The sequence below is a fragment of the Pseudopodoces humilis genome, chromosome 21 (assembly GCF_049639895.1).
Source record: "Pseudopodoces humilis isolate 2021_Gansu_Grassland_sample_001 chromosome 21, ASM4963989v1, whole genome shotgun sequence".
Lineage (NCBI taxonomy): Eukaryota > Metazoa > Chordata > Aves > Passeriformes > Paridae > Pseudopodoces > Pseudopodoces humilis.
The window spans coordinates 10,612,539-10,625,659 of record NC_142220.1 but is presented as its reverse complement, the minus strand read 5'-3'; the positions used below and the strand labels follow the sequence as shown (position 1 = coordinate 10,625,659).

General features: G+C 44.8%; 1 protein-coding gene across 2 annotated transcripts in view; it reads left to right on the top strand.

The window, feature by feature from the left end:
* Nucleotides 1-13,121, top strand: part of MYH10 (myosin heavy chain 10) — an 87,229-nt gene that overhangs the window by 52,853 nt on the left and 21,255 nt on the right. For both annotated transcript variants that reach the window (XM_014259684.2, XM_014259683.2), the window contains exons 8-17: nucleotides 493-591; nucleotides 1,480-1,623; nucleotides 1,934-2,029; nucleotides 5,400-5,518; nucleotides 5,953-6,105; nucleotides 6,474-6,647; nucleotides 7,914-8,087; nucleotides 8,800-8,914; nucleotides 12,367-12,560; nucleotides 12,788-12,909. In XM_014259684.2, coding sequence (XP_014115159.1) covers nucleotides 493-591; nucleotides 1,480-1,623; nucleotides 1,934-2,029; nucleotides 5,400-5,518; nucleotides 5,953-6,105; nucleotides 6,474-6,647; nucleotides 7,914-8,087; nucleotides 8,800-8,914; nucleotides 12,367-12,560; nucleotides 12,788-12,909 — 1,390 coding nt within the window. The remainder of the gene's footprint in view (nucleotides 1-492; nucleotides 592-1,479; nucleotides 1,624-1,933; nucleotides 2,030-5,399; nucleotides 5,519-5,952; nucleotides 6,106-6,473; nucleotides 6,648-7,913; nucleotides 8,088-8,799; nucleotides 8,915-12,366; nucleotides 12,561-12,787; nucleotides 12,910-13,121) is intronic.

The following is a 13,121-nucleotide window of genomic DNA, read 5'->3' as shown; positions in this document are numbered from 1 at the left end:
ATGACCTCAATAGAAGTGATGGAGAAGGATGGCAGCTCCCCCTCACCAAAACTGCAGCTGGTCCATGGCTGACAGCAGTGGCTGGAAGGGAATGCAGGGGGATGCAGGGAAAAACAGCCAAGGGATGGGAGTGTTGAAATGTCAAGAGTTTGCTGCAGTGAAAAGTGGGTTTCTACCCATGTCAGCTGGAAATATCTTACTTAGTCACTAAAAGTTCATATTGGACCTGGTCCAGTCACAGAATGCCAGACTGGTTTGGGTTGGGAGGGACCTTAAAGCCCACCCCTGCCATGGCAGGGCCACCTTCCCCTGTCCCAGGCTGCTCCAGCCCTGTCCAGCCTGCCCTTGGGGACTGCCAGGGATCCAGGGGCAGCCACAGCTGCCTGGACATTACTCCTGAAATTCTCTTTGCTCTCACACTAATTCCATATCCTGCTTTGGAGCTCTTGTTTGCTCTGTTTTTAAGCAAAGCCTTGACTCCAGGTGTTCCAGACTTGCTGGAGAAGTCTCGTGCTGTCCGCCAGGCCAAGGATGAGCGGACGTTCCACATCTTCTACCAGCTCCTGGCTGGAGCAGGAGAGCACCTCAAGTGTAAGCTGGGAGTACCAGTTTGAAGCCTGTTAGGTGCTGCAGTTGTTGTTTCAGTGGGATGGGGTGGATTTGAATTATTCTTTGGTTGTGACTGGTAAAAGAAGGAGAGGCCAGGAAGCTTTGCTCTGAAGTAACTCCTGTGTCCTGTCAGATGTGCTGGGAGCCACGCTGGCAGTTCAAGCCAACGTCTCCTCTATGCCAAAGCCCAGCCTGGGCAGGCTCTGGCTGGGGGTTCCTGCATTGGAGCTGCAAAGTTCCCAGCTGAAAACAGCCAGCCCCGCTCAGCAGAGGCAGCCCCATCTCCTCCAGCCTCCAGAGGAATTTTACCCAAACTTAATGAAACCCTGGGGATTTCTTCAAGCCATTGCAGTGCTGGGGTGGTTATCCCAACTCTCTTTGGGTTTTTTTTCCCTCCTTGGGAATTTCTGGTGGGTTGTGATAAGTGAAGCTAATAAAGATACAGACTTCAGAGAACTGATCCACCCCTCCTGTAGGAGATAAGCTGGTGCTCAGCATCCTTGATTTGGTCATCAATCCCAGCTCCATTTCTGCCTGGGTCTGTTACCTTTCAGTAGAGATTTTCCTTTTAGGATATTCCAGATGAGGATTTGAGATGATGCTAGATCTGGGTAATGGTCTGTGGGCTGGTTTAATGCATTAAAGAGCTCATGGAGGTTGCTGCAGAGAGAGAATCTCAGTCTGGCCTCAGCTTGGGGGGTGCACTTTTATTTTTAGGGTTTCAGAAGCTTCTGTCCTGGCTTGTAGCCATATCTGAGGAGCTGATTTCCTAAAGCAGAGCTGGGGAATTGAGTGAGAACAGAGCACGGGTGGGTGTGAACAGAATTTCTGAGCTTATTTTTCTGTCTTTTCCCCTTCCCCCCAACACAGCTGACCTGCTGCTCGAAGGATTTAACAATTACAGATTTTTATCTAATGGCTACATCCCCATCCCTGGGCAACAAGACAAGGATAACTTCCAGGAGACAATGGAAGCCATGCATATCATGGGCTTTTCACACGACGAGATCTTGTGTAAGTTATGGGACATCTGGAATTTTCAGAGTGTCCTTTTCCCTCTTTTACACACACACACACCCTGCTAATTTAATGTCACCAAATTTAATGTTGCTTCAGTGTCTTTGACAGCCTGAAGAAAATGGTTGCTTAACTCTAACTGGAGTTGAATTCAAGCCATTTGCCCAAAAAGCACAGTACAAACTGTATTTCCTCCCTGAACTGCTCCTTGGAATCTGGAAGGAAAGTGACACAAGAAGCAGAAGAAAAATTTGCTCAGCTGAGCCCTGTGCCATGAAACTGATGCACATGTCTCTTGTTATCACAGCAATGCTGAAAGTGGTGTCCTCAGTGCTGCAGTTTGGGAACATTTCCTTCAAGAAGGAGAGGAACACAGACCAGGCCTCCATGCCAGAGAACACTGGTGAGCTGCTCACATCTGCAGGGTGTCCTTTGACTTGTGCTGAGTTCTCTCCCTGCCCTTTGTCCAGTGCACGTCTTGCCAAGCCCAGGGCAGCGCTGAGCATCCTTGGGAGTGCTCTGGGCCAAAATGAGGCCAGGCTTGGGCTGATGGCACCAACAGGCAATTCCTAAACCTCTCCCCTTCCCTCTCCTCCTGCAGACAAATGCAAGTGTCCATCAGGGGAATTGATGCTGTTTGCATTGCTGCTAAGCTTTGAACAAGTATTTGGGTTGTAATCTTGTTTATTGCTCTCTCCAAAGACTTAAGCCCTAGGAAGAAGTTCATGCTTAAATCAGTTTGTTTTCTTTGGTTGCTGAGAGCAGTTTTGTTGCCAATGATAAGAGCCCTGGAGCCAAGCACAACTTCCATGGTGCAGTGGCTGAGGACAAGAATGCTGCTTTTAGAACAGGCTGATTTCTGGAGTGTCCTGGCAGTGTGGCTGACACTGAATTTATCACTGCCTGCAATGCAATCAGCATTTTGAAGGATATATTTCTTCCCCCACCCAAAAAAAAAAAAAAAAAAAAAGCTGCTGAGGCACATTTGAGGTTTTTATTTAAGGATTCAGTGCCAGTCTTTAAAATATTTTCATGGAAAGACAGTTTGGAGAGGAGACACCAGTGGGAAGAGCAGTGGGAACATGGACAGCTCTGGCTCTTGCCTGGGTCTCATTCTGTGACTGTCCCAAATTGCTGAGCACTGGGTCCCTTTGGTCACTTGCAGTGTCCAAAATTGTCCTTTCTGAGGGCAGTGGCTGCTGCCCAGGTGGGGATTAAAGGTCAGTAGTTACTGACCTGGCTTTTGACACTTTTTGTGTTGCAGTGAGGAGAAAAGATGAGTGAGGAGTTTATCTTTTGGCTTTTCCTGCTAGTTTAGAGAGCCCACCTGGGTCATTGCCCGTGTGGAAGGTGTGATGTGGAAAGACAGAGGTGCTTCTTGATTATCTTGACTTCAGTTGAATTGCCATTGGTTTTTAGTCTTCAGTTCTGAATTACAACACTGGCTGTAAATATATTGGTACTCTTGGATATTTATGGTACTGGATACAAAATTCTCACTTCTAAAGCCAAAAGGATGAACAGCTCAGATCACAATTAAAGCATATTTTTGTCCTCTTGTATTTAAAAATTTGGTGATGTGGTCTGTGCTATTGCACCTTTCTGAAGAAATTGAGTGTAACTGGTCTCTCTTTTCTTGTCACATCTCATTGTGAGGGTTTCCCTGCATCCTCTGGAGAAATCAGTGTTTCCTGACAGGGACTCCTCTTGTTTAGTGATACAGGTCAGGTATTGTCTCTGTGGATGGGAAGGAGTTTGTGTGGGCAGTGGAGTTGGGAACCAATTCAAAGAACACGAGAAGCAAATTCTCCCCTGTAGATTGTAAAGGTAGATAAACAAATCCTGGGTTCAAGTACAGGTGTCAGAGAAGCCACAGAGCCTTTGGGGGTTAGGAGGATGGAGAAGCTGTACTTGGAGAATCATTTCATGCTCACCAGATTGGGAAGGAACCTTTCTGCTGAGAGGGCAGAAGTTCAAAGCAATCTCATAAAAGTTCATGTTCACCTCTGATAGAAGCTCCTCAATATCTTGGCTTTATAATTCAGAATTTTCTGTCCAAACCCCAGCAGTAATAAAACATGAGTCTGGACAGTCAGGGTTTTCTCCAGTCACACCTTTTAAATGGCCCTTTCTCGTTACAGACAAACGAGGAGGTGCCCATGGCACTGGGTGGGAACTGGGTGATGTTTGAGGTCCCTTCCACCTCAGATGAATGTTGCTTATTTTAAAGTGCAGGATGAATCCAGCTGAGATAACATGACCCAGTCCTGCCCTTAGATGTGGCAGTTTGCACTTGGAATGTCACTTAGGACAAAGTGGGATTGTTTTCTTCAGAGGAAGCTCAGAGAGGTCTCTTCCACCCCAGTTGTTCTGCTGAATTCTGTTGAAGTGCTGGCTGTAGCCTCCTCAGTGGCTCAGCAGATGTGATGGTTTGGATTACACCTGCTGTGGTTTATTGGTGTTATTCTCACCTAAACTACAGCTTCTTACTGACTGGAAAGGCTGGGACAGTAAATTCCGTGTCCCTGGTTTATGCAGGGAGCTGAGTGTGGTATTTGGGGTACTCTGGGAGAGGGGGGACCCTCCTTCCTTGCACTGGAATATCATTTACAGTATCCCATGGCTACTTAATATTTTCATTTTTTTATTAATTTCTTTATTAATTGTTTTATTTGTTTGTTTGTTTTAAAGATCCTGATAGTTTCTACTTGGCCCCTGAGGTTGTGAGATTTATCTGATGTGCTGGTGCATATTTTTATATTCAGAGCCCAGAAATGCTCCTGTTAGTAGCTCAAGTGGAGGAGTGCTCATTTTGTGGCACTCCCCTAATTTCACTGGTTGTGTGTCACATCATGAACCCTTCTAGTGAACATATGGCCAGACAATCTCAGCATTAAAGAGCAATAATAGTTTTTTAATACTAAAGAAAAAAAAATAATGCAACAACAGCTCTCATATATTTAGTATGAAAGTCTGTTTTCCAATGCCAATTTGAAAAAACAGCTTTTTATTTTCATTTTGACAGCAAAAGAAGCTATCAGATGATAAAGAAAAGGGGCCAAGTACTTACTGGGTGGTGTGGAGAGCTTCCTGCTAAAGGGCAACACTTCCCTGGACCTAAAAATACCTTTGGCGTCACTGTCATTTTTAGAAGTGTGGAATCACAACCACCCAACTCCTGGGCCACGGGTTTAGGGAGAGGGATTGATGCAACAGGAGTCTGTAGGGCTGGCGTGGGTAATACACTGTTTAAATGATGAGATGACATCAGGAGGATTCTGCTGTTAAAGTGCACTGATGCCTGGGGTGTTATTCTGTGTCAAATACTTGGAATCCCAGACTGGTTTGGGTTGGGAGGGACCTTAAAGATTATCCCATTCCACCCCCTGCCATGGACAGGGACACCTTGGATGTTCCAGCCTGGCCTTGGGCACTGCCAGGGGTGGGGAGTCCTCAGCTCCCTGGCCAATGTGCCAGATCCCTGCTTTTGCTGGCACAGCTGCCTGCAGTGCAGTTTTTCAGCCACCTTTAGGATGCTGGCTTTGATGTGTGATGTCCCCATACTGTCTCCATCTTTCCTGGGGGTTCCCTTTGAAAGTAAGGAAATGAGCCCTTGTAGCTGAGCTGTTAATGAGCTGCCCCTGGTGAAATGTGGTGTTTCCCTGCTCCCCGAGGACTGTGTCCCCTGGAGAGCTCTCTCAGCCTTGGGGACAGAGCCCGGGTCCCGGCAGGGTCTCTCAGCTGCCTCCCTTTGTCCCCGTGTCCCTCTGCAGTCGCACAGAAGCTCTGCCACCTGCTGGGAATGAACGTCATGGAGTTCACCCGCGCCATCCTCACTCCCCGCATCAAAGTGGGCAGGGACTACGTGCAGAAAGCCCAGACCAAAGAACAGGTGAGCTTTAAAAGGTGCTTTAAAGACCAAAAAAGCTTCCTCATCCTCATTAGCTCCTAACAAAGAAAATTTGCTTTGAGTATTTGCTGCTCTGTTTAAGCTTTACTGCGTCTATGAAATGTTCTTATATGGTAAAAATCATTTGTAGGATAGAAGAAACCTTTCCCTTTCCTTGACTTTCTCCTGGTTTCATCCTTTCATGTTGTGACATTATCAAATACTTGGAAATCTTTTGTTTTTGTAGAACAGTTCAGAAAAAAAAAAAACTTAACATTGATCAAACTCCAAACCATTCCTACTGCTTGTTTTCGTTCCTCACTGGTATTAACTCCATCCAACTTCTTCTTTTACTGAGTTATTTGGGATAACATCCATGTCTGTGTCCTTTTGATGGCTTTTCCAGGGTAAATAACTTTTCCTGTTTGGATTTTCAGGCGGACTTTGCAGTGGAAGCTCTGGCAAAGGCCACCTACGAGCGCCTGTTCCGCTGGCTCGTCCACCGCATCAACAAAGCCTTGGACAGGACCAAACGTCAGGGAGCCTCTTTCATTGGGATCCTGGATATTGCTGGGTTTGAAATCTTCGAGGTACTTGGATATATCCCTACTCAGGTTTTCCTTTCCCCTGTTTTTGTGGGATCAGGACATGCTGCAGGGGCTCTGATAGCAGCGTGTTCCGAGGTTACACAATGGGACTGTTTGGGGTGGACAAAGGCTTTGACAGCCCAAAATTACAGTCCCAAAAATCATAATTTAATCTTTTATCCTTCTTTTATGTGTGATAGCTGTTCCTACTATAATTTATGTGATGAAGATTTGTAGAATTGCTTTCCAGTTTTCTTTACGTTATATTCGAACTTTGCAAAGTTTCGGAGAATTTCCTTATAAAGTCAAATTTTTGACTCCCAGATCTGTGGTATCTTGTCACTGACTCATTCTTGATGTTATTCTTGTAGCTGAACTCCTTTGAGCAGCTGTGCATTAACTACACCAATGAGAAGCTGCAGCAATTATTCAACCACACCATGTTTATCCTGGAGCAAGAGGAATATCAACGAGAGGGGATCGAGTGGAACTTCATTGATTTTGGCCTGGATCTGCAGCCTTGCATTGACTTAATTGAAAGACCTGTAAGTTTGCACATGAATAATGCTCTGAGGGGGAGAGCTTGGAGTGCTGACTGTGTCTTTTGCTGCCTGCAAATGAGACATTTCTTGTGGAGCTGTCATTAAAAGGGAATTAACTGGAATGCTGAAGTTCAAATCTAAAATACTGTGTATTGTTAATAAAAGGATTTATCCAGAGGGGATTTTGCCCTTAATGTCAGTGTAAAACACTGAGCTCAAGACATGAAGCTGCTATTTTTATACTTTTTTCTTGATACTGATGAAGTCATTAATCCTGTCAGTGTCATTAAACTGTGCCATTGTGGTGGAGGAGCTTTGGGACTCAGGTAGAAAGTTTTTCCAAGACTTGTGGTAGACTTCCTTCATTTGAAATCAATAGCAAAATTCCTGAAACTTAGTGTAGAGTAGAGTTTTCTCTCAGAAAATTGCCTTGCAAATAGGAAAACAGGATCTGTTTTTAGTCATTGTGGTTTTTAACATCCTATGGCTGCTCAATTTATGGAAGCTGAAGAGGCTTTAAAGAGCAGGAGGAGCAGATGGGGAGAACAGAGACTCCTGAAAGTTTGTTCTTTCCACCTCAGAACCTGTGACCTTTTAAATTACACCTGGGCCATTGCAGTTACTCCTCCCTGCCTTTCTCTGTGTCCTGGGTGAGCTCCCAGGGCTGCTGTGCATCCTGACCAGCAGAAAAGCTGCACTCCTGTTTTCCTTTGGGAAAAGGGAAATCTTGTTTCAGTTATCAAAGGTCTGCACTTTGTGTGTGGAACTTAGAAAGTTCTGCCTCTTTGGAAGGTGAAATCTCCTCCAAAAAGCCTCAGGGGACAAGGGTGGCTGCCCTCAGTGTGCACATGTTTAGATGAATATCTTAAAAGACCTCAGGTTATTCATCAGTTTAAAAGCAAGCCTCAGTACCCTCACAGTTGTTCTGGAGCTGTGATGCCAGGTACATTGAAACATCTCTCACCAAATGTGTGAACTTTGCATTCCCTCACAACTTTTTAGGCATAAAACCCTTACAAAGCAAGGCTCTGGGCAGCACTGCCCAGCTCAGTGGTGTCTCCATAAACACTGGAATGAGTTTGTTTGAACCAGCCATAACAGCCTTCTTGAGCTGGACCCCCCCACAGCTTGTTTTAACTGAAATTAGGCTTGAATCATTTTGGACTACCTTTATTGTGATGTTCACTGTGTTAGAAATACTAAACTTTTAAATATATATATAATACGAATATATATAAAACATGAACACATTATCAAACTGCATTTCAGGCAAATCCTCCTGGTGTGTTGGCATTGCTGGATGAGGAATGCTGGTTCCCTAAAGCTACTGACAAGACATTTGTGGAAAAATTGGTCCAAGAGCAAGGAACTCATTCCAAGTTCCAAAAGCCAAGACAACTAAAGGACAAAGCAGACTTCTGCATTATTCACTATGCAGGGAAGGTAAGGCTTCAGCATTAAATTCTTATTTGGAAAGGTTGGTTTGGGGAAAGTACTCTGCTTTCCTTCCAAAGTCTGGATGCAAAAATAGACAACTTTTGCCTTGGCTGAAGCAGAACCATGCTGGTCTGGGGGCTCCCTGGGTTGGGAAGAAACCCTGGTAGGTATCAATGATTTTTTAGCTGCTGAGCTGGGGTTTATTTGGGAACCACAGGTTTGGCTCTTTAAAGATAAGAACTTTGTTTTCGGCATAGAACCAAATGTTTAAATGTAAATACTGTAGAGAAATTTTTAAAAATCATGTTGCAGCACATCCTTAATTTACTCTCCAGTAATTTAGATGAAGTAATTGGTGTCTATTCTAGAGCTGGTTTTACATCTTCACAGTGAAACCTTATTTTGACAATAAACTGGGCAGCAAATAAACACCCAGCTGTCAGGAAGAAAGAAGTCAGATTGCTGAATTTTCAAGAAAACTCCCATTTACTCATTCAAAAGCATAACAAACTTGTGGTACTTTGAACTGTTCTAAGGAGACTCGGCAAGCAAATGTGAGCACCCAGGTCTGGTGTGGGCAGGCAGGGCTGGACTCCAAGCTCAGAGGTCTTTTCCAGCTTTTGTGATTCTAAGCATTGACAGTGAGAGGAAAACACCACTGATGTTTGATGGTGGTAAATAAAAACCTCTGATCCTGTGGCCCTTGGCTGCTCTGCAGGTGGACTACAAGGCAGATGAGTGGCTGATGAAGAACATGGACCCCCTGAACGACAACGTGGCCACGCTCCTGCACCAGTCCTCGGACAAATTCGTGGCTGAGCTTTGGAAGGATGGTAAGAGAGTTCTGAGCACAGATTGTTGGTGATTTCACCTTGCTGGATGAGTTGTTTGGGGCTTTTTTTTATTCCTGTTACTTTCTCACCCTCCACTTCTCCATTGTAAATATCTACAGCATTTTAATCTCATATTTAGTACCCAAAGTACACCAAGGAAGCTGAGTTGCACCTCTGGTCCCTTGCACATTTACCATTTCTGAGTAGCTGCTTCTCATGTTCATTACTGGGACTGATAATCACTTATTACTTGTTTCTCTGTGTCAAATTTCATGTGGAATTTTGCCCAAACCTCTTAGTTGGGACTTGCTGCAGTGGAGTCCTGAGTGTGAACAGCTGTAGTGGTTCTTGCTGCTGGTAAAACATTGTAAACATTGTCTCCTGTGAGCACTAGCACAGTTATTTCCTGTGCAGTGGTGGGTGGTACTCTGTGAATCCACTTCTCCTAAAATGACTGCATTAACAGCTGCAGCAGTGCTGAGATATTGCACATTAAAATCAAATCCTGTTTTAGCTGTACACTGCTGCTCAGCCAGGCTACCTGCCCAGCCCCTGAAAGTACTTCTCAGTACTTCTACCAAATGACTCCAAAAAGCAGAAATAGCCACATAAATACTTAGCAGTGACTTCTATTCTGCTTTCTGACATCACAGTCTACTGATTAGAGTATATTTACATGTCACAGGATATAAACCCTGTAGTTTGTTACTTGAGGAGGAAATGAAGCTTGTGATTTAGGTGGTACTGGAGGTTAATGCTGAGTTTCCCTCTTTGGGCAGCCACAGAGAGCAGCTTTAATGAATCTGTAAAGAACTTTTTGGTTGGGGATCTGCTCCTTTCCCTTGGAGGACACACACAGAGCAATTGTGTTTTGGTCCAAATCCTCCAACCCTGTTCCCACAGACCATTGAAATGTGCATGGGATATGTTGTGGCCTGAGTGCTTTTGTAGCACAGTGAAGTGTGTTTGCAATTGATGAACATGTTGTTTTTACTAACTCAAGTGTCTTGTGTATCTGCTCTTCTGTCTTTCTGTTTCTGCTGTTTCTCTGCCTTAGAGATTCAGAATATTCAGAGAGCCTGTTTCTATGACAATATTTCTGGTCTTCATGAGCCACCAGGTGAATGGATATAAAACAGTAGGCCTCCTAAAGGCAGGGCTGTACCTCCAGGAGAACCATTTTTGCTCGTAGGCTTGCATGAACTTCTCATTTCATGCTGAATTTAGGTAAAACCCCCCCAGCCCCCATGGGGCCCCCAGTGCATTCCTGTCCAGCTGCTGCTGCACACACACAAAGCATCTCCAGTTATGCATTGCAGATGAAAAGGTTTGTTGCTTCCTGGTTCCATGAGGAGATGTGGAATTGCCTCTAAGTGACAATTCTGGTAGCTCCAAGCATTTGAGAGAATGCAAAAGCTTTGTAACACTATCAAGCTTCTTTCTGCAGTCCAACATTGACAAAACTCTGGGATGTTTGAGGACGTGGCTGTGGCCTTTTGGGAGGAGAGCTTGAGAATGTTTTGAAGTAATCAGGATGAGTGCTGCAGTTTTAGTGGGGGTAGAAAGTGGAATAAACTTCTTCCAGCCTTGCTGGAATTGTTCTTTTATTTAAAAGCTTCTTAATTTTAATATTTATATAAGCTGCAGATGGTTTTTTGGGATATTGAGAAATCGAGAACTGCACTTGGAATGTCTTTGAGGACACTTTAGATATTTAATTCAACTTCCTCATCCTTCTTGGATTCCTCTCCCCAATTTTAGAAGCACATGGATGTGAAGGTTGTGCCTTCAGATTTTGGGTTTATCTTTCTCTATTCCTGATACATCCCATCCCTGAGGAAACCAGGGGTGTTCCCAAAGGAATTCCTGGAGACTTTTGTTCCTGGGGCTTCAGCCAGGGGTGATGGTCCAGCCATGCAGTTCAGGCTTTAAACTTAGAGGCAGAGCTCACATTTAACATCAGTAATCCCATCTGAAATATAAATCACCCTCCTGGAGCTGGAGCACAGAGAGGAGCAAAACAAAACTGTGCAAGATCACATCTGTTTGCCAAATTTTAGGAAGGACACTGTGAAAAAAAGCTGAGTGGTTGCAGTGCTCAGTGGGACCTGGTGGGTGCAGGTTTTTAATACCAACAATCATTTCATCCTCTATAAAAGTGACTCCTTGTAATCTCTATCCCGTGGCTGATTTGGGACAGAATTCTGCTTCAAAACAATTTGGGGTATGACCTTATAAACACCTTACCACCTACTTATTTCTCCAACTTAAATAAGTTTAATTCTTGTGTTCAAAACCCTGTGGGGGATCTGGGCTCTGCTCTACACGCAAGACTTACTGAAATTTGATGCCCCATGTTTCTCTGCTTTTAATTTTCCTTTATTTATTTATTTATTTTAAATAGACCTTTGACCAGTTGAATATTAGGAAGAAGTTAAATAGTGTCCCTTATTTATCAGATAATTCTGGTAGGAAAGCAAAATTTTCTCTGCTTTGGTTTAAATGAATTTGAAGCTAACATGACAAAATTGAAGCTGTAGCCTGCAAATAGTTGCTTGTTTCTGGCTGCCCAGCTTGGATTTCATGGAGAACCCACAAATGTTGGGATTTGCTCAGTTCTAAGAAGCACCAGCTGCAATTACTGAGGTGTTAAGCCACCCATGTATCTTTTAGTGAACTCTTTACATAGTTCTTGACATGCACATGGAATCACCTTCACGGTTTTAATAATGGCAGTCACATTTCTAATTGTGCTTCTGAAAAACGAACCCTTGAGATCCTTACCCAAAATGTTCCAAAGAATCAAAGAAAAATTTCTGTTGTGATGCTTTCTGGTAGCTTGGAAGTGCTTTGGGGTGGAGTTTTCCTGGTTTGAAACTTGTCTTTTGGGTAGGGAGGTCTTTGCATGTGTATTTAAAAATGGGAAGAACTCTACCAAACAACAGCTGAGCACAAGTCTGGCAGATACTTTTTCCCCTCTTGTCACTGAAACAACACTATTTCTATTTCCAACTCTGCTGTAAATTTCTATTAAAACATGAATTAAACTCAGGTTTAATCAATCTCATGGTCATAAGTGACTTTTCATGCACAGATGTGTAATTCCAAAAGTTCAGCTCAGAAATACTGTGCACTGTAAGAACTCAGAGAGAAAGCTGCCTGGAAAGTGGAATTTACATCTCTGTAAAGTTGACTTAAATACAGAAAACAGCTTTCCCGGTCATGTAGAACTGCAAGTAAAGAGCTGGATATTTCAGCCTGTACCTCCTGAAGCTACACTCTTGTGCTGGATGAGTCTGTGGCTTTTGGTCCCCGAGCTTGTGCACAGTGTCCCCGGTCCCCGCTGCGGCTGCCTCGCCCCGGCGTTGTCCCCAAGCTTTCGCTGCTGCTCCTCCGCCGCTGCCGCCCGCCAGCCCCGGGGCCACTCAGCCCTTCCCTCTTGTCCCCACCAGTGGATCGCATCGTGGGGCTGGACCAGGTCACCGGCATCACCGAGACGGCCTTCGGCTCTGCCTACAAGACCAAGAAGGGGATGTTCCGCACCGTGGGCCAGCTCTACAAGGAGTCGCTCACGAAGCTGATGGCCACGCTCCGCAACACCAACCCCAACTTCGTGCGCTGCATCATCCCCAACCACGAGAAGAGGGTAGGGGCTGCAGGCCGCTCCTCATTCTTGCCTCTCACTGCTTTTCACCCTCACTGAGTCCTGCACCCTGCCCGGGTCTCCCTTCTCCAGTCGCGGTTAGATTGTCCCCGTGAGCGAGATCCTCTCAGAGTTCCCTGCACACCCCCTGAGTCACAGTTAGCCTGAAAAGCTGAACTACAGTTTGCCACCAATACCAATTAAAATCATCTATGTTTTGTTTTGTCCAGGCTGGAAAACTGGACCCACATCTGGTTCTAGATCAGCTCCGGTGCAATGGGGTTTTGGAAGGAATAAGGATCTGTCGGCAAGGATTCCCAAACAGGATCGTGTTCCAGGAATTCAGGCAGAGGTAACAGCAGCAGCAGGCTTTGGAGGTCTTAGGAGCTAAAGTTCCTTGTTAAATAATTGAAGGCCCTACACTCCTCTCTCCTCCCCCAGCCCAGCTCAAAGGAAATCAAAAACTGATTTTGAGGCCTTGAACTTCAAGTGTTTAACTACTGCAGTTTATTCTAAAGACACCAGGGAAGGGGAAACAATCCAATATTGGCTGCTGGAAAAGCT